Source organism: Pomacea canaliculata, linkage group LG6, assembly GCF_003073045.1.
Source record: "Pomacea canaliculata isolate SZHN2017 linkage group LG6, ASM307304v1, whole genome shotgun sequence".
NCBI lineage: Eukaryota > Metazoa > Mollusca > Gastropoda > Architaenioglossa > Ampullariidae > Pomacea > Pomacea canaliculata.
The window spans coordinates 22,066,427-22,092,767 of NC_037595.1; the positions used below are offsets into that span (position 1 = coordinate 22,066,427).

The 26,341-nt window shown below is 41.1% G+C and overlaps 1 protein-coding gene across 1 annotated transcript; it reads left to right on the forward strand.

Annotated features, from left to right (window-relative positions):
* The first annotated feature begins 426 nt into the window (after positions 1 to 426).
* On the forward strand, positions 427 to 26,276 carry LOC112566656 (transmembrane and TPR repeat-containing protein 2-like). The gene is given in 16 exon segments (XM_025242950.1): positions 427 to 970; positions 14,494 to 14,801; positions 14,804 to 15,081; positions 15,856 to 16,120; positions 16,123 to 16,719; positions 17,195 to 17,233; positions 17,236 to 17,308; positions 17,901 to 17,986; positions 19,409 to 19,470; positions 19,674 to 19,796; positions 20,126 to 20,204; positions 20,806 to 20,927; positions 21,402 to 21,483; positions 21,944 to 22,058; positions 22,288 to 22,351; positions 22,689 to 26,276. Coding segments are annotated over 16 exon segments (2,616 nt in total). The 5' UTR covers positions 427 to 815; the 3' UTR covers positions 22,857 to 26,276.
* The last annotated feature ends 65 nt before the right edge of the window (positions 26,277 to 26,341 follow it).

Consider the following 26,341-nt stretch of genomic DNA (forward strand, 5'->3'; position numbering starts at 1 on the left):
CAACAATCTGTCCAAAATGAAGACAGAGGAAAAAAGTTAAGAACATGAGGAAAAAAAAAGGTTAAATAAAAAGCAGGAAGAAGACGAACAGGAAGATGAAAACTAGCATTTTTAAAAAAAAATATTTTGTACACGTTTCTGTGAGTCACACAAGCACACAATCAAGTTTTGTGACCTGAATAATGAGTGTCACTGACTCGCTCATCAGTCACACCAGATACTCCCCTACCTTTTTCTGTCAAGTAGAGAAGCAAGCCAGTACATGTCAAAATTAGAAATTGTTGAAGGCAGTTACATCCCAACCCTACGCAGACTTTCATGAAGACAGACGAGAATAATATCGGGATAAAGAACCTCTGGAAAGGGTTTTTAAATCCAGTGGTTTTCAAAAAAAAAAAAGAGCACTCAATTATGATGATGGTAATGTAGATGAGATGTACAAATTGCTCGCTGGTAATGTCCTTCCTTTAATTGTATCCTGCACGTGACAGGTGAACAAACCTGTTTCCACGACAAACTTCTTCGCGAAAACTCGTGTTGACCCAAGCTCGCGTCGAGTTCCCCCGGCTCTCGTTTCCTTTGAGGCAGCGCGATAATAGTCAATTAACCTGTCAGAGCCTGGATGCAAATGAGCTTGTTAGAAAGTCCGTCGCAGGTTTCGGGTCCCAAGGATGGCAAAGTTAATCGCCAGAACCCGGGAAGGTGAGCGCGCGCGGTGAAAGGCGCGACTGTCGCCACCGCGTCGTTTCCACGGAAGCCCCGCCCACTTGTGTTGATCGGACCGCGTGCACCGGCTCTGACACTGACTGAGGCGCATGCGCGACTTCATCGATAGCAGACGAACAGATCAGAGATGGCAGCCGCCAGTGTGGCAGCTGGTGACGATGGAGCTTAGCTGTTTCCTGACTGCCGTCGTCGCAGCATGCCTGTACATCAACACCTTCGATGCCGACTTTGCTTACGATGACAGGTGAGTAATTTTTTTGATTTTTTTTTTTGAGAGAGAGATTCGAGCGCGGACGGCCATTACGAGCGACCTGACACAGTCTCGCGAGCTCGCGACAACTTTTCAAGTTTTTTTGCCATGTTCGGTGTAGCGTGTTTCACGGTTGGTGTTCATGTACAGTCAAACCTGTTGGTTGAATGTACCAGGGTAGTTGGGTGAGTGCTTCTTGCTGAAAGGGGTAAGTGTGTTTCGTCGTGGGTCCTGGCGGCAAGTTGAGAGTTTGTGCACACCGCGTGTAACGCCCATGCTAAATGACGCAGGGATTGGCGAGGGCAGGAGAGAGAGAGAGAAAAAAAAATTCTGCAGATAGCTATCAGAGTAGGCGTCGCGGTGTGTCTCTCTCAGACAGGTTTGACTAGGTCGTGAGCAGGGTTTGCAGGGTAGAGGCAAACTCGACTATCAAAACATTTTGTCCCCTCATCGGCCTGTGTCAACACCTCGACACCGAGGCACAAGCAGACGACACAAACGGTCCGCTCACACGGGGTTCGGTCTGAACAATTGTGTTGCTAAGGCAACCAGTCTTCCTGTGATGAGGCAGTTTATTGCTCAGGACGGGTCCATAAACTTCGTTTACTTTTATGATGGAAAGGAGGAATTTCTTCTGTAAGCTTTACTCGCTCATCATAGGACAGTACAAGCACCACCCTGTCGGGAAGGGGGAGGCGGGTGACGAAGACCCTTAAACCAGGCAATTAACTCCGCTTATAAAGTCAGATAATATTTATGTGAGCACAAACCTAGTATATCAGTAAATTTTAGTAGTAATTTCAAGTAGAATAAAAACTGATAATTAAACAAGGCACTTGCTTTATGAAAATAACTTTTAGACACATTGGTTTTGTTTTTTTTAAGTAGGTTCTACTATTGGTATGAAATGAGAATCTGCTCAAGCCAAGGCAGTTGCACCCTGCTGTCACCCGATGACATTAAACAAAATAAGAAGGGTGGGAGCAGCTTTGCACAGACAGTACACTGGGAACTGACACTCAAAGGAAAATCGTTAAAGTTTTCAAATAACTTTTGTGAACTGAACAATCATTTTATTTAAATCGCAGAACGACATCTTTTACATCTTTATCAGTTGTTTCCGATTGTTGACTTGTTAATGACTTGTTAATTTAGTTTCAATCATACCAAAAAATTAAATCCAAATCACTTGTAAAACATCTCAAATTCAGAAACAGAACCGTTGTGGTAACTTGGATATTAGAAATGGAATGAATGAATAAAAAAAAATTACGAAATGTTTAAACATGCCATCACTATATCACTAAAAGGACGTAGACAACTCTTGAAAAAGAACAAAAAAGCTCAAGAAATCAGAGGAGAAGGATACAATTCCTGTATAAGGGAGAATAAAGCATAAAAGTTGAGATAGGGAAGGCGAGGGTGTTAAAAGCTTCGCGTGTGGTAATGCTAATGATACAGTGTCTCCCCTGTGCTGTAAGATCACCCTCCAGCAAACGATACCCATGATTAGTGGTGTAACTTGATGCTAAACTGATTTTTTAACGAACCTCAAAACATATACACACTCACATGACACACCCATATGCACCTTTAATGACGTATTAACAGAAACCCAGGCACACACACATTCGAATGTCAAATAATGCAAATATATATATAATTGATACTTTAGTCTAATGTTTCCATGAATGCTACCACGAGCCATCTTTAGATGAAAATACGATCCACCGCACTGGACATTAGACACGGACATTTTGACTAAATGATGGTCGTAAAGATTAATAAACTTCTTGGTCAGCCGAGCTCTCTCGAGGCGCAAGTTCTGACTTCAAGAATAAGGCGCTCGTTATGTTATCCTTACTGAACGTATCGAGGGTCCGCATTGAGGCTCACCACAAGCCCTGGCATCTCTGGCTGACCCTGTAAACATTGGTTTAGTGTGGGAACGCCAGCGTCCACTGGTTGACAGATGAATGCTGAGGTGTCTGAATAGGACGACCGAGGCGTTCCTTGTCCCTGTCACTCGCGTGTGCACGCCATCGTCCCGGGGTCAGCAAAGCGTAGCGTTCATGGCCGAGGCTGCGAGGGCAGACAGGGGAAGGTATCGAGGAGGAAGGAGTGGTGGTGGTAGCGGGGTGGGGGGGAGAAGAAAAGGCTCGTAGTGACCATCTTTCATCGACACTGAATTCAGGTGAGGCATCCGTCCCATAGATTGACAATTCTTTCAGGTTCACCCTGCATGCATCTAAATAAAGTTTCTTGATAATAAAAAAATTAGATACAAACTTCTTGGTTCTTTTAGTTACAGAGGTATGAAAGTAAAAACAACGCTTATTCAACAGTAATTAACGAAACTTCAAGAAATTTAATTACGATTTTCGCACATGTCGTAGCCATATGCCACTATCTCCTCTTTCTTGTGTGTGTGAGCGTGCACATGAGAGCTGGAGACAAGAGTTTGTGTATGTCAGTGAAAGGCCAGCGGGTCCACAATCGATTAAACTGCCGTTCTGTCCCTTTATCTGCAGACATCTTCCTTCTCTCCTTGAATTATGAGGCTGAGCCTCATCTGACTAGCCTCCATCAGGAGGAGGGACTGGACTGCGTACAGTCACTAGCACATCGCTTTACATACTCCAACAAGTGTCCCTGCTGGTGATGTTGATTTGGTATAACTGGCCATTCCTGGTGGTTACCTCCCGTGACCTGACTGACCAGCAAGCATTACCTGGCCTTGTGGCTGTTTGGGCAAATATTCACGACAATGCGACCTGTCTCTGCGTCCTTGTGGGCGAATGGCGAATGAAGGGGTCTGGCGGGAAGATACCTGGAGGTGGAGGGAAATCATTATTGTCTGGTTAAAAGTCCCCATCTCATCGTCATCATCGTCATGTCTCATAGTCATGATTATCGCAGTACTTAATAGTAATGCCACCATCTTTGTCGGCTCTATACCATTCCTTGGGAGGGCTGCATGGCAGGCCAATCCACTCCACTCCTCGATGATGTCTGTTCATGTCTTTTTTTGTACGACTGATTTTTTTAGACCTCATTAGCTGCAATAAAATATTGAAATGACCATAATACTAACGATGTTTCATGAAGAGCAAAGCTTGCTCGACATGTCAGACACACCGAAACTGAACAACAGTGACAGGAAGTTGTTGTTGTCGAGTGTCCGGAGACAACTTACGAATATCACATGTGCGCTGCACATTTGCTTCAAGAGATTCTTATGGTCGGCATCCTCGGGAAGTCAAGAGGCTTATAGAAAAGCAGCCACATCTGCTTTCCCACCATGCACTTCGTACTTAGCCGCAGGGGTCGTAAAGAGGGCTGGATGCCAGACACGAAGAACTAGTGGAGGCCGATGGGAATGGTGTCTAGAGCATGAGAATTGTTGCGAACAGAACTTCAGACACGAAATTTAAGAAATATTTCTGGTGCTAAGGAAACACTGACGACGACGATGAAGACGATGATGATGATCATTTACGACAATAATTATAGGACTAATGAGAAAGGAATTTCCTTGTCTCTTTCATATCATAAAAATGTACTTAGCCTGTGCTGTAAAGATATTCATTTACAAATGAACACAAAAGGGAACATTCATGCACAGCAGCCCAGGAAAAAAAAATAACACATCAGATTCCGCAAACCTGGTTCGATGTCTGCATTTTTAGTCCGTTTTTATCTCTTACTGCTTCAGGAAGGAAGCGCTCACCAATTACGCCTGGCATCATTTTATCCCCTGAAGGAACAAAGAACCCTTTGATAAACTAGTTTAGTTGGCATTCAGGAGTGACACGGGGAGTTGGTTTACAGACAGCCGTACCAACTCTACTTGACTACCGCAGTGAAACAAAAAACAGAATATAGGAGGAGTTGTGGAAGGCAAGAGGAACAGGCAGTAGTAATTGAGTCTTTTTTCCTCTACAGATTATTGATTCAGACAACAATGCCGAGAAGAAAAAACAACGAATACTGTTTTATTCCAAAGCGCATATGCAAACTCGATCACCGTGGTTGCATCAGAGACTTTCTCATAGAGAACAGCTGTGAAAGTATCGACACTGTCACCCCACTCATGGTGTGCGCCCTGCTCCGAACAAAAACCCTGAAATTTATTTGAGTTCGGTCGAAATCGAATTAAATTTTCATGACAGGCAAAAATATTCTCCACTACCGTTTTTTTTTGTTTTGTTTTTTGTTTTTTTGCTGTCGCAGATGTTGCAAGAAAACCCATTCGACCGCCATTGGATGAAATATTCTTTGGAGATTCTTGATCACATTTTTTTTTGTCTTAGTCGCACCGTGTGCGGCCACCCTTACCTAACACATGAGGTAGCTAGGGATTGCAGTGATCGATGCTTCGCAAAATTACGACAGGACTGAACGGAAAGCCAAAAAGGGCATCTGCTGCCCTCACTGCTCATTACTGACTGCTCTTGCTTCTTTTTTCATTCATTAACTGTTCCTAAAGCAAAGTCCGGGAGGCCTGGTAGCCTAGTGGTCAGTGCGATCGACCATGGAGCAGAAAAGGGAAAGCGCTCGTTTGATGCTGGCTGTTACCCCTCTTACCAATCCAACAGCTTCCAGAAGAAATGGGGAAGCTGAGTTATTAAGGAAGGTAAACGTGGACACGGTGAACCACTTACGTTCACTGTCTCTATGCTATGGAACTCTTGGTGTTTTGGAACTCTTGGTGTCTTGGAGCATTCAGTCATTTTACATAAATTTCAATCAAGCTTTTAGATATGTTTTACTCATGTTTTAGAACAGTTTGTCAAGTTTTAGACAAGTGTCTGCGACTTCTTATTGCAGTTAAGAAGGATAAAACTTTCCTTGAGAGAAGAAGAGGTGTACGTATTGGTCGCAATTCTAATAGTTAAGAGAAAAAAAAATTATTCAGGTAAAAACAAGTAAAATCCTGTCGTCGAAAATCAAGTACCCTTATGAGCTTCATTTTAAAAACGAAAGCTCGAAGAAATGGTAAAAAAAAAAAAAAATAAAAAAAAAATCCAACAGAACAAGCAATCTAAAAACTGACATGTCAGAAATATTCTGGGTCTGTGATCATGGGGTCTCTGAGGTCAAGAAATAATTTTGGTAACCGTGGCACGAATTATTGCTGTGGATTCATCTTGGTAAGAGGCAGCAGCTTAGAGCGGTACCTACAGGTCTGCGTGGCACGAGTTCACCGGTGTTTGCTCGTGATAAGGAGCTCGGCAGGCCTCGAGTAGGGACTTTTATTGGCTCTCCAGGCCATTCTCTTATCGGCTGCACGCTCAGGAGGTCACAATGTTTCGCGCCATAAATCTCCCTCCTGCTGTCCGCACAGGAGGAGTGGATCATAAGTTTTCAAAGAGAAATTATTATTCCTTCACCCTCATCGTCCCTTCACGCCAGGGCCTCGGTAGTCGCATAGTTGCTGTCGCTGGCTTGGAGACATGTTGCCTGTGGGTCTCTACACTCGGCAGGTCAGGTGGTGAAGTTCGTTTCGACTGCAGCATGCCAGCCGGTGAACATTGCCTTTCCCCAGCCACCTGTTGCTTTACCATATCACTTTACACTGTTATCTGTCATCGTGTAGTTGTGTGTGGGTGTTTTTTTTTATCTGCTATTGATTGCCCGCAGTTTGATCCCTTCCCCCTTTCCCAGCCTGGTTCTCCGTCCTTCTAGCTTTTTTTAATTTTTTATTCGTGAACAGAATGCAGATTGTTTGGTGTCTGGCAACCTTTACCTCCGACCTCTCTGTGAAACTGTGACCTTTCAAAATCATGACTGCTCGTGCGAACAGTTTATGTGATCAACATTCCACCCTCTCATTTTTTATTTATGCTGCCTTGCAGCTGTCGTATCACTCTACTCTCCCTCCCTTTATTTCTCTCTCTCTCTGTGGGTGTGTGTCACATTGGCGCATATGTTTTGGTTAGTTTATTTTATGCGATCATAAGTAATGTACAAATGTCTGTCAATGGACTGCAAACTGCCGACAGTGGCAATGCTCAATTAAAAAGAAATATCGAGATTTGTCCAAAAGGGCAAATTCTACGAAAAAATTATCATTTTGTGTGGCATTGTTAGCGATGGACAATCTTGGAGGTAGTCAGATCTGATTATTACCTAATTTTATTCATCAACCTTTTGTAGCTGATAGGAAGTGACTATATCAGTCCATGTAGGTTCAGGCAGTAGCATGAAAGCGCTGCTTATAAATATTATCCTCGATATTTTTATCTTACGATGGCCAGAAACACTTTGCCAAAAAAAAAAAAAAAAAAAAATTGTGAATGTATGATTCGTTTTCAACATCTTATGATATTTACATGTCTGTCACTTGATATTTACATGTCTGTTTGATCGAGCTAGTAACTGGGAAAACAGCTAGACATGAGTATAAACTTTGTTGAATTTGTCTGTTTGTTTAGTAAAATCAGGTAGTTGCGTATCATCTTTCTTATTGATCTCCACAATCAAACTCACATCGTGGCGTCGCCGTCACGTTTGCATCACGACAACGATCATTAGGAGGTCTACAATACAACTTTACTGATCCCCAGGGGCTATTCAAGATAGTGGTCATACTAGCAATAATATATACATATACATGGTACAAAAGAGCAACTCATAGAACATTTAAAAAATTGTTTGCTTTGACTTCATTTTCGCTCTGAATCCAGTCGTCTACCGATGTTTGCAAATACAACCTGTTCACCTTCACGATCTGACACGTAATGGAGCCTATGAGCACCACGGCGCCGACCCAGCCTCTGAGTGCCTCCCCAATCCCCACGCGTGCAAACACCTGTGTTGACTGTTGCCCGACCACTCGGCTGCGCCTCGCGACAACAGTTAATGGTAATACCTTGGAGCGAGGGTTCTTAAAGCTGTCTTGGTCAGGGCGTGTCAACAGGCGGGCGAGTCAACAACAGTTGAAGTTGCTCACGTGTATGTAATGGGATTTGGCGTCACCACGGATCAGTTAGCAGGATTATAAATTTGGTCGGCTACAGGAACACGAGACTTAACGGGACACTCGACACCAGCTGATTGGAACGGGAGATAAGTTGTTTGCTTGGGCGATTATTTTGTTCGTTTCACGGAACAAAACTACAAGCAAAACCACCCCAGGCACACCTTTCTTAACCACAGCTTTCAGCCAGATAATGTTTTCTGTTAAAGCTGGTTCTGCTGAACTGTTGATTCAAGTTAAAAAAAAAAAAAAATAAATAAAAAAAAAATAAAAAAGAAAAAGAAAAAAAAAATCTGGTTAACGAAGACAGAACGTCAATATGCATCATCCTTCCTCGACATACAACACACACAACATCATTCTTTCTGATACTTCATGAATATGCAGTTTAAATCTTTAGAGTAAAACTTGAAAGAAATGATGGAAAACTCTAATATTGCTGGGTTGTACTGAGAGTTCCCCCAGTTGCTTTTGTTTGTTTATTTTTACGCGTAGCTAACTTCATGTTCATCGAAAGTAATCAATCAAATTTTTTTGGGGAAAAAATGAGAGACAGCTATCACCAGCTGAGCCTAACAGAAATGCCACCTGATGCTACACGACTTATTACCGACCCCTAAGTTTGAATTCGACAGAAGCTTGTGATCATCTCTACAACCAACAACACAAAACGAGCTCTTTGACGAGCTCGGATGATGGACAGACAGAAACAGTCCCTCGCGCTTTAAGGGACGTGCAGAGTGTGTCAAAGGAGGCACAGGTGTTAGCTGCTAGTTAGGCGCCGAAGGACTTAGCACCGAACTTCGAGCTATTAGCGAGACTTCGCGAGAATCGTATAGTCTTGACGAGCGCTTGACGAAGCTCGCTAGCAGCGGTGAGCGAGTGGCTTGGCGGGCCCTGTAATGCGAGCTCTGTCCTAATAAAGTTGTCGTCGGGATGCTTTTAACACAGACATTCCTTCCTGGATGCTCAACGACGCAGAGATCACAATCCAGTTCACCACCACCCGCCTCCTCCTCCCACCTCCACCCCCTAAAAAAAATCGTAGAGTCTGCACCATCATTGGCGGTACATTGTTAATGGACCACTCAGAGTCGAAAGATTAATATGTCAAGCCATCACTTTACCTCTAGGCTACTTACTTACCACTATCTTACTTGTTGGAGAGCAGTTTGGAAATTTTTTCTCTTCTTTATTTACTCAAGCCAGTCTTAAAACCCATTTTCTTCCGAAATTTTTAGCGACAACTTTTTTTAACCCTTCACTTTATAGTTTGCCCTACTTTACTCGTCTCCAATACGGTACCTATCTACCGAAATTATTTTTTGTGGCTTAAAGATTCTTATCTCAGAAGGACTTTCATCTGATGCCATTGTGATGGGGGAAAATACTCCTGCACATAGGTCAAGGCTATTGCACATAACGACATAACCCCTGCACCATGGTAACAGCTCTGTGGATAAAAGGTCATTATAAGTAATCGAGTGTTTTAAACAAATCCACTGATCTGTTGGTAAATATGTGGTGACTTGTATAGCTCGATGGGCTCAATGACACCCACTGTGTTATCTGCGGGACAAGTTTATGTCCTTCTCATTGCCATACCTGTGTGGCTAGCATGCAGAAGCACGCGCAGTCCAACAGAGTTTAACTATTTATACTTCTTTTTCTTCTGGCATGTTTGCAGCTGAGTTTTTAAAGACGAGATAGTCAATGTTTTTTTACACAATGACAAATTTCAACTTTTCTTACTTTATCAATTATTTCAATGCAACATCCTTACTAATGTCTCCTTAAAAAATAAAAATTTTGTGATTTTTCGATATGAAGTAAAGGTTGTGCAGACTGGACATTTTTCTCCTTATTCCCCTCCCGTTGCTTTGGAATTTTGTTCACATTTGTATGAATCTTAATGTTGTTCACTGTTTCTATGCAATTTTTAGCCCGTCTTTGCAAATGACTCAGAAGCTGCATACCCGTGAAATATCCCCTTCTTTTTTTTGTTCTAGACTGCTGGTCTGATTTAAACAGAAATTGCTTGCCTTGCATTTTTTTTATTGAGGTACGAAGTCAAACATCACATAATTTGGTTTAGCTTTTTTTATTTGTTCTTCCTTGGCTGCATTATAACTTTGTGCTCTCTTCTGTTTTTTCCCCTCTCTCTCGCACTCACATTGTGTGGATCATGGTCTGAGGGGAAAAGAATGCTATTTGGTGGTTGAGCTCAACAGTTCGGAAGAATGCTTGGCTTTAGTCATTGTATTCTTGAAATGTCTCAGTAAGGACTAATATGTGTGTTCATGCATTGAATGTCTGGTGACTGATGGAGACATATTCATCGCCTCGTCTCTTCGTGGACTAGACATATGTACAGTTAGTGCCAGCAATGGTCCCCGAGACAGGCACGCAGGCATCAGACAGACCAGAAGTGTGGGAAATAAAAAAAAGCTAGATAGAGCTTAATACATTTCCAGAAGGTGTAGTAGAAAAAAAGTAAATAAAATACATGGAGAGGATTGCTGAACTTTTTAAAATAGTCTTTTTTCTCTCTTGATTTTTTTTTTTTTCATTTTTATTGTTTTTTATGCAGAGTTTCTTTTCATAATAATGTCAAAAAAGGAGCTGACATTTACACTGAATAAACGGCAATATAAGTAGTTGATTGTTACTAGAAGTGAAATATGTCTTGGCTAAGGAACAGAGCCTAACATTTCAGTCGGCATCATGTAAAAATATATTGCAAAAGAAGTAATTGTTATCTATATAACCCAAATATTCCCATGTTCGTGTCTTAAATTTTGGATCTTTAGCTTATATAGAAAGGATAAAAAGCTGAAAATAAGAAAATTAGCATAGCATTATATGTGATAAAATAATAGCGTTGTGCGTGTAGAAGCAAATGTCATTTTCCCAACGAATGAGTTGCTTAGGAAGATGTCTGAACATCATCTAATTCCGACCACAGTTTTTCATCACGAACAATTTCGACAATTTCAGTGCTGACACCGAAGATTTTCTCCCTTGGCGACAAAATTAAATCACAACCGTTGCTGTGATCCCCGGGACTTGTATTATTATCATATTGCAGCTTGTGTTAGTGGATGTAGTGGACGAGTGAACCCAGTCGTCTCCAATGTTGTCTTTTGTTAGAATGTCGGTCTCCTTGGAATAAGTACTTTCATAGTTGAAAACAAAGCTAGATGCCACTAATTTGATAACAGCTTAGTACTGAGATCAGTTGCTAGGTTTACAGTAGTAATCATGGAGTAGGAGATGAAGCTTGTCAGCCAAGGTTTCCTCCCAGAGATGAGAGGACTTGGTCGTCAGTTGGCTGCTTGACAAAAACGACACATCGAATAAAAGATATTGATTCCAAAGATTTGCAGTTTATCAAAATGGACAAGTTAAATAAATAGTTCACACAGGACAGGTAATTATTCCCGACACATCTAAGTCCTTGAGTTGGCTTGACAAAACATGTTAGTATCACACATCTGGCTAAAATTTCACTCACAATGTCTATTCGTAACGGGAGGACATAGCTTGTGACTACAACTAAAATGTGAGGGTATAGATAAAACAGTATAGTAATTTTAAATGGTAACTAAATGCTCACATTATTTATTCCACCTGCATACCTGAGGCTTGAAAGTATTTTTCATGCACACAGACAGGATTATGCCTTTTTGCTGAACTAACTTTCCAGGTTTAAGCAAAGTCGCATTGTTATACAACACCCTTGGCTTAGTAGCAGATCCTGGGTATTCAATAGTCCACACCTGTCAACATCCACAACCATAGGATTAAACCTTTTAATGAGAGAAGTGGCTAGTGTTACACTCTAGAAGTAGTTCATGTTCGCGTTTCCGTGATTTATTAGTTCGTGTTGTCTTGGGTATGCAATGTTAGTGGTACTCGGATTAACAATAGGTTATTCTAAAAGTCCTTTTTACACCCCGGTGGTGGGCGAGGGAAACCGGCAATGGGCTGGGGTATAATTCTGTCTTTGATCATGTGACTCTTTGCCGTTTGTTAATTCTGCAACACAGTGAAATTTATCTGAGAAGTGTAATACTTTAATTCTACGCTGATAATTTGTTTTGACAACTAAATAAAATGAGATAATAATGTGGATTCCTAAAATAGTGTTGGAAGGGGATATAAAACATACCCTGAGAAAAAGACTTTTTTTTATTCAAAGGATTTTTCCGGGTAGGATTCATAAGACTTTGCAAAATGTGTGTGTATATATATATAAACAAGGCCGTACGTGTGGATATGTGTTCGGTTACCCGTGAAAGGGGGAGAGCGAGAGAGTCACAATGGAGGAATGTATAACCATAAGAGAGAGAGAGAGAAAAAAAAACCAGAAAAAAATCTATTTATTTTTATTTATATTATGCATCACACCTGACTGCCACGAAAGGAAATGGGGTTGAAAATGTGGAAGACACGTGAGGTGCTTTCTGGGAGCCAGACTGTGTAATGACCATGGAGCCCACAGACCGTAAGAATTTAACGACCCCGGCTCTGATACTCGATTCTCATAAAAATACAAAGAACCGAACCTCCTCCACCACGACCGCCTTTCTTTGCCCTTCACTCTCTGGGCAGGTAGAATCCCCTACCTGCATGTTTGTCTATATCAAACACTTGCAAAGAAACGAAAGGACTTCTGTGAGAAACGAATCTTGTGACAAGAGAAACCTGTCAACGCTCCTCCGACTTCATACAGCTGCGAGTTCCCTCCCTTCCGGCAAATCTTTTTGACTAATAAAAGCAGGGAGTGCGATGTATTTATATTTACTTCAGGAGAAAAAGCTGGTCTATTCAGTGTTTGTTGCAGACCGTTTGGGTGTACCCGAGTCTATTCGAGCCTGGAATAAAAGTGAAAACACATCCGGAACGAAAGTTGCTGGTGACAGATTTATTTGCTCCCTCACCGGCAGTGATTCAAATGAAATTCTTTCATCAGGGTGAAGATTAAAAAAAAAAAATGTTCGTGACAAATAAAATGCTTGAAGTGCTTTCGGTCGCATGCAGCTTACGATTGTCGAGAACTAAATGCAGAATCGTATCATGCCTAGTGGGTAGTCGAGCTCGTGTTAAAAGGGAGGGACATTATGCACGGGTGGATGTTTAATCCCCAGGTCCTGTTGTAGTCACAGTTATGTCTTGTAACTGAACATTTTGACCTGCAAACTCATTTATTTGGAAAAAAAACTCGTAGTGTTACCCACAAATTCTTTTTGTAACATTAAGAATCAAGGAACAAGTGAGAGAAAAAAGAAATATTTCAACATCACAGGTGACAGAATGCACTGCTCGTCTGGCTGACAATTTATGATTGTAGTAAACCCTGAATGATACTCAAGACACAGAACGACACAAGGGCCATATGTTCTGTGGCTGGAAAGGAATAAGTCCATATCTGCAGTAGTTTAAAACTGGAGTATATTGTTGTGTACTTTGTTTTTTATTGAAACTTTGAAGGAGGACACGAGGTATGTCCTCAGAGAGCTTTTTATTCCCTCTGCAGGTAATAACAGGTAAATAACTTGCTGAGGTGAATGAAATGTCGACATGAAGCTTTTATTCACACTAGTCTAAATGTTCCATTCTTCCCCTCGACCAAAATAAATACAGGAGCGGAGAGGAACTTTGTCGGCAGCCATTTCCAACATTGAATTAGAAATGCAAGACTGACTAAAAAAATGTTTGAAGCATGTTTGCTGGACACTTGCGACACTTGATAAAGTCTGTTTCATTTGAGAGACCCGAGGTATGTGCACCGGGGTTGAATAAAAAAACTCGCTCAGTTTCCAGTTCGGAATTTCAAAAGTATGCCTTACAATATTATCTGTTATAATCGATAGAAAGGCTGTACGATGATTCTTACAGAGACTGGTTTGTGTTGCATTGTCTTGTTACACATAAAGATTCTCAGTTGTTGCCTCTCTCGACTGGCATGTCAACATAATATCACGCACATTTGAAACAAGCCTCGCCACCAAGAAGATACGGGTAGTGATAAGGATTCCGAGGGATATGGGAGAATTAAAATCACATTTATGCACGGCAGAGCAATTGTTACTTTTTGTGTGTCTGTGTGCGCTTGTCTTTATATGCCAGGGTAAGACGGGTATGGAGCGGGCGAAAGGAGAGATGGCGATGTCCTGGTGGTAGTGTCACGTGGTACAGTTTGCCGGATACCCGAGTGAGCCTGATATTTTTGTTTGTGCGCGAGTCTTCGAGTTCTTTTGTGTGCATTTATTTTGTTTTTTGCGGATGACCAGCTAGAAGAAAAACTTTCGTGTGTATTGTATACCACTTTGTTAAAATTTTTTTTTTTTAATTTTTTTGTCAAATGTGCTTATATTATTGGCGATGGGATGAGGTACCCCTTCATACATGCACGTGCACTTTTATTTTTATTCTGTTTTTGTGGTTGAATGTTTTAGTGTGTATATGTCTGTCTGTGCTTTGCCAGCGCGTGTGTTCGTGTAATTATTTGCTTTCCTTCCTTTGTTGCCAGTCGTGCAATTGTAAGAAACCCGGATCTCCTGCCCGAGACACCATGGAGCAATCTTCTGTGGGACGACTTCTGGGGGACGCCGCTGACCCACTCCGGCTCACACAAGTCCTACCGACCTTTGACCGTGGCGACCTTCCGGCTCAACTACATCGCCGGGAAGCTCAACCCCTGGGGCTACCACGTGGCCAATGTCCTGCTGCACAGCCTCACCACCGCCGTCTTCACGCATGTGGCCCATCGAGTCCAGGGATCCGCGGTGACCTCGCTGGTAGCGGGTCTCCTTTTCGCCAGCCACCCGATTCACACGGAGGCGTAGCCGGGGTGGTTGGCCGAGCGGATGTCCTGGCCTGCCTCTTCCTGCTGCTTACTTTCATCACTTACTGTCGCTACGTGTCCGTGAGAGAAGGGTGTGTGGTGCTGATGGGAGGACGGTGGCTGCAGATGGGTGGTGTTATGTTGCTGACCACGTGCAGCATGCTGGCCAAAGAACAGGCTGTCAGCGTGCTGGCCGTGTGCGCCGTGTATGACATCGTCGTGGTCAGCAGGGCGCCTGTCGTGGATGTCATCACCATGCAGTTATTCGTTAAGGTTCGTGTTCATTAGCGAAAGACAGAGACTTTATCTTTTTTTTTTTTTACATTTTAGTTTTATCGGTTTACGGGCTGCGCGCGCCACTTGCGTGACCGAGAGCGTGTGTCTGAACCCGTCTGATCGATTTTCGACAAGACGAATCAAGTATTGTTTTTTCATTCCCCTGGGCAAGCATGTCTGGTGTCTTGACGCTTGACAAATTGTACCTGAATGTGTCTCATTGATTTTATGTACATCCCAGTAACTGAGTCTTACATCTTAGCTGCTTGTCTAGGAGGTAGATGGTCAGTGTATATACTCTGTAAACACTCAATCACACTCACGTATGCATGGGCTCTCACAGACATTACACATTCTTTCTCGTTCTCTTTTTTCAAATAATAACTTTGTCCTTCTTCAAAATTTAAATTTTCATCCTCTTCTCTCTTTTATAATTATCTTTTATTCGAACACGTTTTTTTTCATGCCATCTTTTCCTCACATTTTCACTCCCGCTTTTATATCTCCCCATTCACATATCTCCACTTGCACGCATACACATATGCACACACAAACAAATATGCACACGCAATTACGCCCTTTATAAATACAATAAATAACAACACATTAGTAATCCGTACACAGATTGAGCACAATTATAACCAATCATTTCATACTGGTTAGTAATAAAGCTACACAAGTATCATGACTCATCCACGTAAAAGAACAAATAATAAATCAGATACTCCTCCATTCATCAAATAACTGATCTGAACAATTATCTTGTTCCAGAGTCGCTACAATCGACTGCGAGAAGGCCTGCTTTGTCTGCTCGTGTGTGGCTGCTCTCTGGTCGGGTTTCGTGTGTATTTCATGGGAAACAAGCCGCCAGAGTTCGCGCCCTCGGACAATCCAGCATCCGACTCGGACAGCCTGCTGACCCGCACCCTCACATTCAACTACCTGCCTGCTGCTAACGCCATGCTGCTGCTCTTCCCGTGCACCCTGAGCTTCGACTGGTCCATGGAGGCCATCCCGCTGTTGACCAGCTTTTCTGACCCCGGAACCTGGCTTCCCTGACCATGTACGCCTGTCTGGTATTGGCCGCTCGTCACGTGTTGAGAGCTCTGGACAACGAGCGTGTAGCGCTCGACTCCTCGCGGAAGCTCGGCAATAAGGTCGTCGTTGCCAATGGCAACGGCGTGAACGGCCATCGAGGCTCTCCGCTGCGGACTTCCTCCACCCAGTGCAGCATTGGACAGAATGGCCGTGATGTGCATGCCAACGGAAGAACGAAGGAGTGCAGGAGACCTTTCCCTCACTCTAGCCTGCATGGGAAGTCGCTGGACGTGCTGGTGCTGTCGCTGGCTCTGGTGGTGTTTCCCTTCATCCCAGCCTCCAACCTCTTCTTCTATGTCGGGTTTGTTCTCGCCGAGCGCATCCTGTACATCCCGTCCGCCGGCCTCTGCCTGCTAGTAGCGCATGGTGCTCGGCTCATGTGGCTGGCCGCGCGCAGCACGTGGCAGAAGAAAGGCATTGTGGGATGCGTGGTTGTGCTGCTGATTCTGTTCAGCCTCAGGACCTGGTTACGTAACCAAGATTGGCTTTCGGAGGAAAGGTTGTACACTGCCGGTATTTCCGTCAATCCAGCGAAAGGTATTAATTATTTATTTCTTTGTCGTTCTTTCCTTTGTGATGTAAACAACATTCCATTCCATTAAGCGCGTTTTAAAAATATTTTTTCAGCTGTTTGAATTCCTGTACAGCATCAAATTTATCACAAATCAATCACTTTTTATAATTATCATAATACTTCATAAAAATATAACCCGATCACGTTGGGCAAGGGAGCCTGATGTTTTATTCAGTGACCATTTTTCTCGTCTTTTGTGCAGACTAACGTAGAGTAAGTAAGCCAGACAACCACTAGACTAGCAATGTAGATAGCGATGGGGAGGTGATAACTCGAGTAGTCTGTGAGTGGAAAATGCTGTGCCATAACTTTCAGATTAGGTAGTTCTTTCTGCATTGTCGTCTTCATGTATTTTTCACCCGCACGCGCGATCATTGATTTGATTATATTTGTATTCGTGTTTGTGTGTGTGTGTGCACGCGCGCGTGTATGTCGTAGCCTGGGGTAACTTGGCTAACGTGTTAAACGACGCTGGCAAGCAAGTGAAGCGGAAGTGGCATACCGCAACGCCTTGAAACACCGTGGCAACATGGCGGATGTGCACTACAACCTGTAAGTCAGTTTTGAATGAAGCGAACATTCTCTGCCAAGTAACTTGTCACATTACATGATTGTCTTGTGCACCAACAGATTCCTTAATTCATTTAAACGAGGGCTAGTAGAGCACGCGCTAGGCTTCTGTGGCTAGTCACGTGCAGCACGTGGTAGAGGCATTGTGGGAAGTGTGGCTGTGCTTTTGATGCTGTTCAGCCTCAGGACTCGGTAGTATTTTCAGCCATTGAAGCGAAGCGGATCATTGTGGTCCAATGAATAGAGGGAGTGTCAGTAACTAGACCTAGTGATCTGTTTGTTTGTTTTTTTTAAGTATACCAATGAGCTTTACAAATGTAAAGTGTTTAATCACGAACCACGACAATATCTGAGCTGCACGTGTGAGAAAATGTGGTACACTGCAGTCATCAAACGATGTGGTGATAATCACAGACTTACATATGTCCGTCCGTCTGTCTGTTCAACTCTCAAAATCTCATGCCTCCTTCATTCCCCTTTAGCGGCGAAATATTTGTAATTAGTTTCCTGTACATACTAGCATCAGTGTTACAAAGGTTGTCATCATCGCCCTGATGCTGTTTCTGTCCGTTAGAGGCATTTTGCTCCAGAACCAAAACAGAAGAGATGAAGCCATGGAGAGCTACAGACGGGCCATTAGCTTCAGACCAAAGCTGACAGGTGGGTGCTGCGCGAGACACTTCAATTGCAACAAATATTTTAAAATTACTGCAGTTGAGCGAAATTGCAGCAATCTGTCAGTTGCAGTAACAGCAGCTGTCAGAGAGCACACAGGGGGAATCATTTAGTGCCATTCTCAACATGCTATACTGAAGGACCATTTACTTAGGTTGTTTTTTTAACATGTATTTATTACTGTACCATTATTTTACACAATTTTTGCAATAAATGTTCATTAACAAATAAAAACATAAAATGTACATTAAATGACTCTGCATCCTCCATGATTCCCCGAATCTCTTTTATTTCAAGATAAAAATTTCTTACCAGCAGTTTGATTGGAACTGACATTATTTCTCTCGGCTTTTTGTTATGACAGCGATTCATTAGCGTTTTCTGGAAGCTTCTGTCGTATTTAATGAGTCAAAAAAGTAAACTTTTCCTCTGCATGAGCTACTTAATTCTTCTTCGTATCTAGATGGTAAAAAAGGCTTATATTAGAAACCTCCATTTGAGTCCATCAGCATCAAGTTTAGCTTTGTTGTTGCAGGACAGGTTCTCATCCTCTAGTTCTCTCTCTCTGCTGACCTTCGCCATGTTTCTTTTGGCCAACCACATTCCTTTTGCCATCATCTGTCCAATGAAGGTTTTTTTTTTTCGGGGATGCTTCTGGTTTCATTCTGCACACATTCCCTAGCCATTTCCATCCTCGTTTTTGGATTATGGTTGTCATATTTGTAAAGTTGGCTCTTTCACGGATTTCGTCATGAGTAATTAATTTAGGCCAGAATGTTTTGAAAAATTTCCTCAGACATTTGGTTTGAAAGGTCCTAGTGTCTGCCTGATTTTTGTTATCTTCCAGGATTCACTTCCATAAAGACCGAAAGGACACTCCTTCTGTAGATTCTTAATTGTGTATTTCTTTTTTAGAGCTCTGGTATTCCAAATTTCTGTTACAACGGCAATGGCTGGATTTGTTTTGATGATTGTTCTTCATTCGTTTCTCTATCTTCATTTGTTATTTCTAGGCATCCAACATATGTTTTGTGCTACATGTGAATCATATGCTAACGTACCCCAAGAAGAAAAGAAAGGATATTTTTAAATATCAATTCATTCGCTCATTTTTATGTCAAATTAATTACACTGGTATATTCTATCATTCTGTCAGCACTATGAGATTCAATCGATTTGAACTTAAAATTAGTTGGGTTAGTTAGAAACGGATAACTGTCTGGTTGATCAAAGCATTGTAATAACCCTTATATATATAAAGCCATTACCTTTTCAATGTCCAAGACCATCTACTTACATATTGTAACAAACAACAACAACAAAAGTTATAGAAAAGTAAAGTCTGCATTCAATGTTAATCAGCTTCTTTGGACTAATTAAGCTTCTTTGCTCGTTTCCTTGATACAGTGGCCCACCTAAATCTTGGTATACTGACTGCTCAAAGTGGAGATGTACAGACAGCTGCAAAGGTAGGTTTACTTGGATCAGTAGGCTTTTCCCTAATTTAGTTATTGCCTCGCAATTTTTTTCAATGATAAAATTTGTTATGCAAAAAAAAATCGTATTTTTCATATTTTCATATCAGTTTGCAATCATTTTCAGAAAAGATGAGTAGTTATTTCAGGACGGAAGTAAGGAGTCTGTTAAGTCTTTCATGTCCTCTCTGCTCCAGATATACCGCCATTGTGCGGATTTGGATACATCCGGTCTCAAGGATCCTCGTCTACACGAGTCCACCAAAGTGTCCTGTCTCTACAATCTCGCCCGACTGCTTGCTGAACACAATATGTTGCAGGTACATACATATATCAGTTTATGAGATGATATTTGTGAGGAATCAGTCTCAGTACTGATTGTGTGTTTCCCATTACACATGGATGTCTACTACACATGGACACACAAATATTTGAGCCCGGATTGCTAGCATGAAAAAATATATTAACTCATCCGAAAATATATTCTTTGTATTCAAGGAAGAGACAAAGACAAATAAAAGGGAATTTTAAGTGCCGGAAGTGCGTTCAAAGGACTAGACCGACTAGAAGGTGGGAGGCAGCTTAAGCCTTTATATACTTACATGCTTTATTATTGTCAATGTTAAAACATTTGCTTCTAACAATTCAGGATTCCCTGCGGGTGTACGAGGAAGCCCTGGAAAGACGACCTAGCCACTATCCAGCACAAAGTATCCAGAACATGTTAGGTATGTCATCAGAACCGTCTGCTAGCCGCCGGTCACGTGGCTAAACACTCCATGATGTGCCACATTTTGCCAGGGATCATTTGTCGAGAGCTTCTATCAAACTGGACAACGAGTTCTTTTTTCCTTTTTTATGTCTCAGTTTCCTTTCTGTGTGCATCTGTTTTTCCTCACCCTGTCTTTTTCATCCCTGGTTATCTCTTTGGCATCAGGCGGTTTTTATGGCTGCAGCCTGCGTCACTTATTTACTCGTTTATCTAGAAGCTTCTATCTTCACATCTTTATTCTATCTCCCTTTTATTCAATACATATCTTTTTCTTCATTTTTTTATACTTTTCTTAGTCTCAGCCTTCCTTCTCTATAATTCAGCTTTGTCCACCTCTCGTTTGTCATCTGATTCTTCTTCATTTTCTTTAAATCGGAGTTCGTGCGTTCGACTTTCCAGATGTCTGATTGTTTGTCTCTTTGCTTTAGTCTTTGTGAAACCCTCATTTAAGTTTTCTTGTCCTTTTTTTTCTTTAGCTTTGTTGAGAAGTGCAGTCTGTATTTTTGTGTGTACTTTTTGTTGGTCTCAATGGCAGGACATTTTTGGTGTCGTTGCAGGTGAGTTGTACATGAAGATGAACAATGACAAGATGGCGGAACACTGGTACAGAGAAGCCCTCAAGAGTAAACCGGACCACATACCCGCCCACCTCACCCTGGCCAGGCTGTTCATGCACAGGGTAAACTTTGATTAGCTCATTCCTTCATGACCCTTGTCTTGATGAGGTTGACAGTGGGAAATAAGAGGAAGGGAGGGTGTCTGCGTGTGGTGGATGGGTGGAGAAAATCAGATCATAGCACGACACGAACGGTGATGCAGGTAGACAAATAAAATGACAAAAAATTCGGAAAAGCCTAGGAGCCAACTGGATAAAAATGTCAGACACAATTGCCTGATAAGGGTAAAGGTAAACTCTTTTTTTCCTCATGTATGGTGATTCGACATCCTGTATATCTGCATGATTAACTTTTTTTTTACCTTTTTTTCGGATAATGTTGATAGGTAAATAACTATCCTTTTAGTCTACACTTTTAAAAAATTTTTGTTGTTAGTTTATTTTCAGGCTGAAAAGGACTGAATATAGTGTACTTTTTCTACTTTTGCGATTATGAGCATGTCACCAAAATAATTACCGATTCCTTTCTGTTGCCAGGGGCATGATGAGGAAGCGTTGAGGTGGTTCGACAAGGCACGTGCTCTCGATCCCACTGACGGCATGGTGGATCATCACCATGGTAAACTCCACATTATTCAATGACAATTCCTACGATCAAGTATTTTTACCAGCACCATTATAAAATTATGTTTTAGGGATTTCTGTCACTTTTTCGATGGTATACTTATGCTGACGAACAAACTATTTCATGTTTTTCCTTCAGATGTGGTATTAGTAGTATTCATGGAAAATTAATACCTAAGGGGAAATTATCAACACAGCTTTATGAAATTATAGAATCAGACACAAGTTTATTCATCAAATTCCTCTGACAATGTGTGTTCGATGTCGCCTACTTTAATAATTTAATAGGTCAAAATACAAGGCGAATTTATTTATTCACAAGGGCAATTCAAGCAGGCTTCTCAATATAATATATGGTTTCCTTGACATATTTATGGAAGAAATTGTGTCGGGCGCGGCACTGCGATGCTGTTAACAGTTGGAATAAAGCTCGTGATGATCCTTATTTCTTGTAGCTCAGCTGCACGCGGCGCGAGGTCGGCACGCAGAGGCAGCAGAGCTGTACAGACAGGCCCTCAGGAAAAAGCCGGACGAGTTCGACATTGTTTTTAACGCCGCTAACACCTTCAGGTAAAAATGCTGCTTGTAAGTGGTTGTGATTGGTACACATGCATATCAACATTGACATGAATGATTCTGTTCTATTCTGGGAGGCGAAGAGACAAATGGAGAGTTGTTTTTGTCTGCTCGAGAGACAGAGCTCACTCTGAAGGTTTTCCTTTGCTTGTTGTGTGCGCACACACGTGTGCCACCGCGAACTGATCATTTTTTTTTTTTTTTTTTTTTTTTTGTCTTCCAGGCAGATAAATGATCGACAAATGTCTGAACAGTTATACTTAAAAGCCACACAGCTTAGACCCCAAGTAAGTATATTGTACAAAATATTTTTCCTGTCTCATTCACTAAATGTATTCAGCATTGTGAACTATGTTGATATTTCTTTATTTGTGTATATGTTTATCATTGTTTACATTTGCTTATATCTTCTGATCAATATACCCAAGATATGCATATTTATACAGTTTAGAAGATCTGCTCTCTATAGTCACATAGAAATAACTGTCACTAGTCGGATATCACGAGAAACGTAGAAACATTGTATTTTTTTAATTAAATAGATGTTTGGATAGAAATGTAGTCAGAAATGTTCTGTGTGCGCTGTGATGATTCACTAAACAGAGTACTGGCTGTCTGATACAGGAAGCTACTGCTCATATGAATCTTGGCGCCATTTTGCACATGAACGGGCGACTTGCCGAGGCAGAGGCCAGCTACCTGAAGGCGCTCGCACTGAAACCTTCCGACTCCATCACCCTCGACAACCTGGCCAAGCTTCGCAACCTGATGGCATCTAAAGGCGCTAGATGACCTTCACCTCTCGCGACATAATCTCCTTTTGGTGCTTTCACTCTTTGCTAACGGGTCATGGCTGGGTTCATGAACTCCGAGGCAGAGGCATGGGTCAAACTTTGTCTTGTGACTGACCATGTCATGTGACTATTGCCCGATGACTCTTTGTGATACCTGTGATGTTTTACGGTTTGTCCGGAAGTCTTTGGTTGTGACTTAATCAAAACACATTAAAATATATATTTCGCATATGATATAAACACATTGACAGTTTATCTTTGTGGTGGACGAATACATCTGAAACAGTCTACAACTGCCAGGCGCATACATCATCGTATTCGTCAATGCCCAAGACTTCAGTTACAGACTTCTACAAGTGGAGGTTGCCATGGTGTTTTTAGCATAGACATCAAGCGCTTACAAAGTTTACTTTTCCTGTAATATACAGTCTTTATGGACGAAGTAAGCAAACAAAGCTTCTAAACTTTCTTTGCTCACAATATGACCTCGCGATGTTTGGAATAAGAAAACATTTTCACAAGTAATCATTCCGAAGGGAAAAGAAACTAACCGCAGAAATATTATTTAAATTTTTTAAAATTTTATTTAAGTTAATTAGATAACATTTCTGTAATTTGACTATTCACCTTTATGTTTAATTTCTTAATTACTTCCTTACAACTAATCATTGAAAAAATTTGCTTACAACTTATCGTTTTTGCGAGCTACACACTTCATAGACATGTAAAGAGTTTTAAAATATTTTACAGCAATATGCAGTTTATACCATATTTCCCACTCAATGTTCACTCTAGATATTTTTTTGATGCACAGACATATGCATGCACTCTATTTTGGTATAATAATTAGTCTGTGGCAGTTTTAAAATATATTATTTCTTTGGTAAGATAATCCCCACACATGTCATTATATATAGAGAGAAAGATAAAGAAGGTGCTAGAGCAAGAGAAGGAGAGACAGAGTGTGTGTGGAAGTGTGGGTGGTTACAAACATTGTGTAAATGTGCACCTGCCACGAGCTCTATGCAATAATGGACACTGATATGATAACTCATTCCAGTATATTTTAACCGATCCCCATTCATGTTTCTCCCAACATTCCAGATTGCTTCTGAAACTACTGTTTGTGATATATATTGTTAACCATGCTGAAAACAACTAAATATTGTTTACAGTGTTAGTGCTATTATCTTGCTTCCATATTGTTCTTGTTGAAGCACATAAGCCATGAAATGTACAAAATGTTTAAAATTATTTTTGTGGAATAAAGGACCCGAGTGTTGTTTATTTAAGGTGATTAATATCTGAAATTTTCACTTGAAGCTTCTCGTTCGGGATTGTCCATCTATCAAGAACTTATTGAGGTTCAATCGATACACCTTTGTTACACGGACTGACTCATAAATATGGGCTGTAAACAGTATAGCCATGTAATTGTGACAGATAAAAACTGTATTTTTTTCCTTCAGTAGGCATTGTCTAGTTCCAGTTGTAATAGGACAACGAGTGCCTTCTTCGAAAACAACTTCCAAACTGGACTAAAAATTATGAATACATAATAAATCTTTACGGGAATAATCAATAAGCTGCTTCTTTGTAAACGAGCGTTCCTTCTGTCGTGTAATGTTCGTATATTATTTGAGTATACAGAGTATCTAAACGGACAGGTCATGGCATATCCAGTCTCAAAGCAAACAGGAAATCCCCAATTACAATCCCTTTGTAGGAAAAGTGTCATCGTGTGGTCTCCAGGCAGACAAGGCATCGTCTGATCTCAAGGTAGACATGATAACACAACCTGTTCAGTTTTCCATTTTGTCGTACCGTGTCCTTAAGGTGTCCATGCGGTGTTTTCCCGAGAGCAAATTTTTCTCGATGTATTTTAAGTACGAGAAATATTTACCAGCCGAGGCCTTGGCGAGGGCCTTTTTTTCAGTCCGCTATCTTTTTATGACTTTCCTGTCATGTGTTAGCCAGGCTGTATATTTGTACACTGATGTGTTCATGAAGAATTGTTTTCCCTGTGATCTTACAAGTCAACTGTTGTACTTCTTTATACAGGCAGTTCCTAATCTGCGCTACCCTGTTACCAATATATCAACGATAGCTGATTCAGTAACCAGACCTTCATTGGCGAGGCAGAATGTCAGTCATGGAATAGGCATTCTTCTTCTCAAATTGTTCTTCCTATTAAATTGTTCGTTGCATTTTTTTCACATTTGTTTCCCAAAGGCCCTTTTACTGACCAAGTTAATGATCTCATCTGTTGAGAAGAACCAATGCTGGTGTTAATCCCGTCTCCATTGTTAGAATCTCCGTCTCAGTCAAGCAAAGTGATGTATGCAATAAAAATGTGGTATTTATCTGTTTTAATAGAGAGCACAATTTATCAACGCTTTTGCTTAAAAAGTATTGACTGTTACTATCTTTTGGATCTTCTCACTGTCCAAATTTTCAAGGGAAATAAACATAAATGTGTGTCGATAAAGCAGACATTTACGACAGAATTCCTGTCTTGATATTTTTAAAATATTGAAAATACGTACATCTCATTTTTTTTCTTATTTTTAACATCCGCTACATCCAGGACATGGCAACTGTAGGATCGTTTCAGAATATTGTTTTCTGAGTAAAAAAAGCAACTACACGAAGGTACAATTTGCTGTATTGTTATTAGGAGGCAGACATAATACAATGAACGAATTCATGCAGCAGTCTGGCTGCAAGGTTTGAATCCATGAACACTGTAGTTGACTGCTAGGCGTTTACTATTGTCTCAAACATGAAACAGAAATTCTAAACTGTTTTTGCTGATTGGTTCCTGGACTATTGTCTCAAAAAGTTTTCTGTTTTTATAATCATGAATATATTAAGCAGTTTTTCAATAAGAAGTAAGAAGTCATTGAAATGGGAACCTTGCCCTTGCTCAAATCTCATGCATGACTTCTTGACTCACTTTTGTCTCTATGTACATACCGGAGACATCTTAAAGTATATGTTAAACGAATCGATGAGTGTATCGTATTTGAAAAGTTGCTGTATGTTAATAACTACTAAAATTGTCCTTGTATTCCATCAACTGGCTTGAGGAAAATGGATTTGTGAGTGGTACTTGTGCCAACCTGATGTGAGGCATTGAGCGACAGGGCAACGGGAAACATTTGCCTGCATTTGAATGTTTTGCTGAATGTGATAAATGAACTGATGACAAATATAAAATACAGAATGTTGTAAATAACAGATTAAAAAAAAAAGCTGGTATTTTTAACCGTACCAAAAAGATTGATCGAAGCTGTGTACAGTAAGGAGGAGAAAGATCAATGTTTTTTACTTGCTTCTTGTTCTGTTATTTTTTTAAAGATCCATGACACGGAGCTTTCAGATATCTATTGCAATTAAAGTGTCTAATTTTCGACAATGTTTTTGTCAGGAATTTTTAGTGGGCTGTGACTATCTGTCGTTAATTCCTGATTTTGTTTCTTA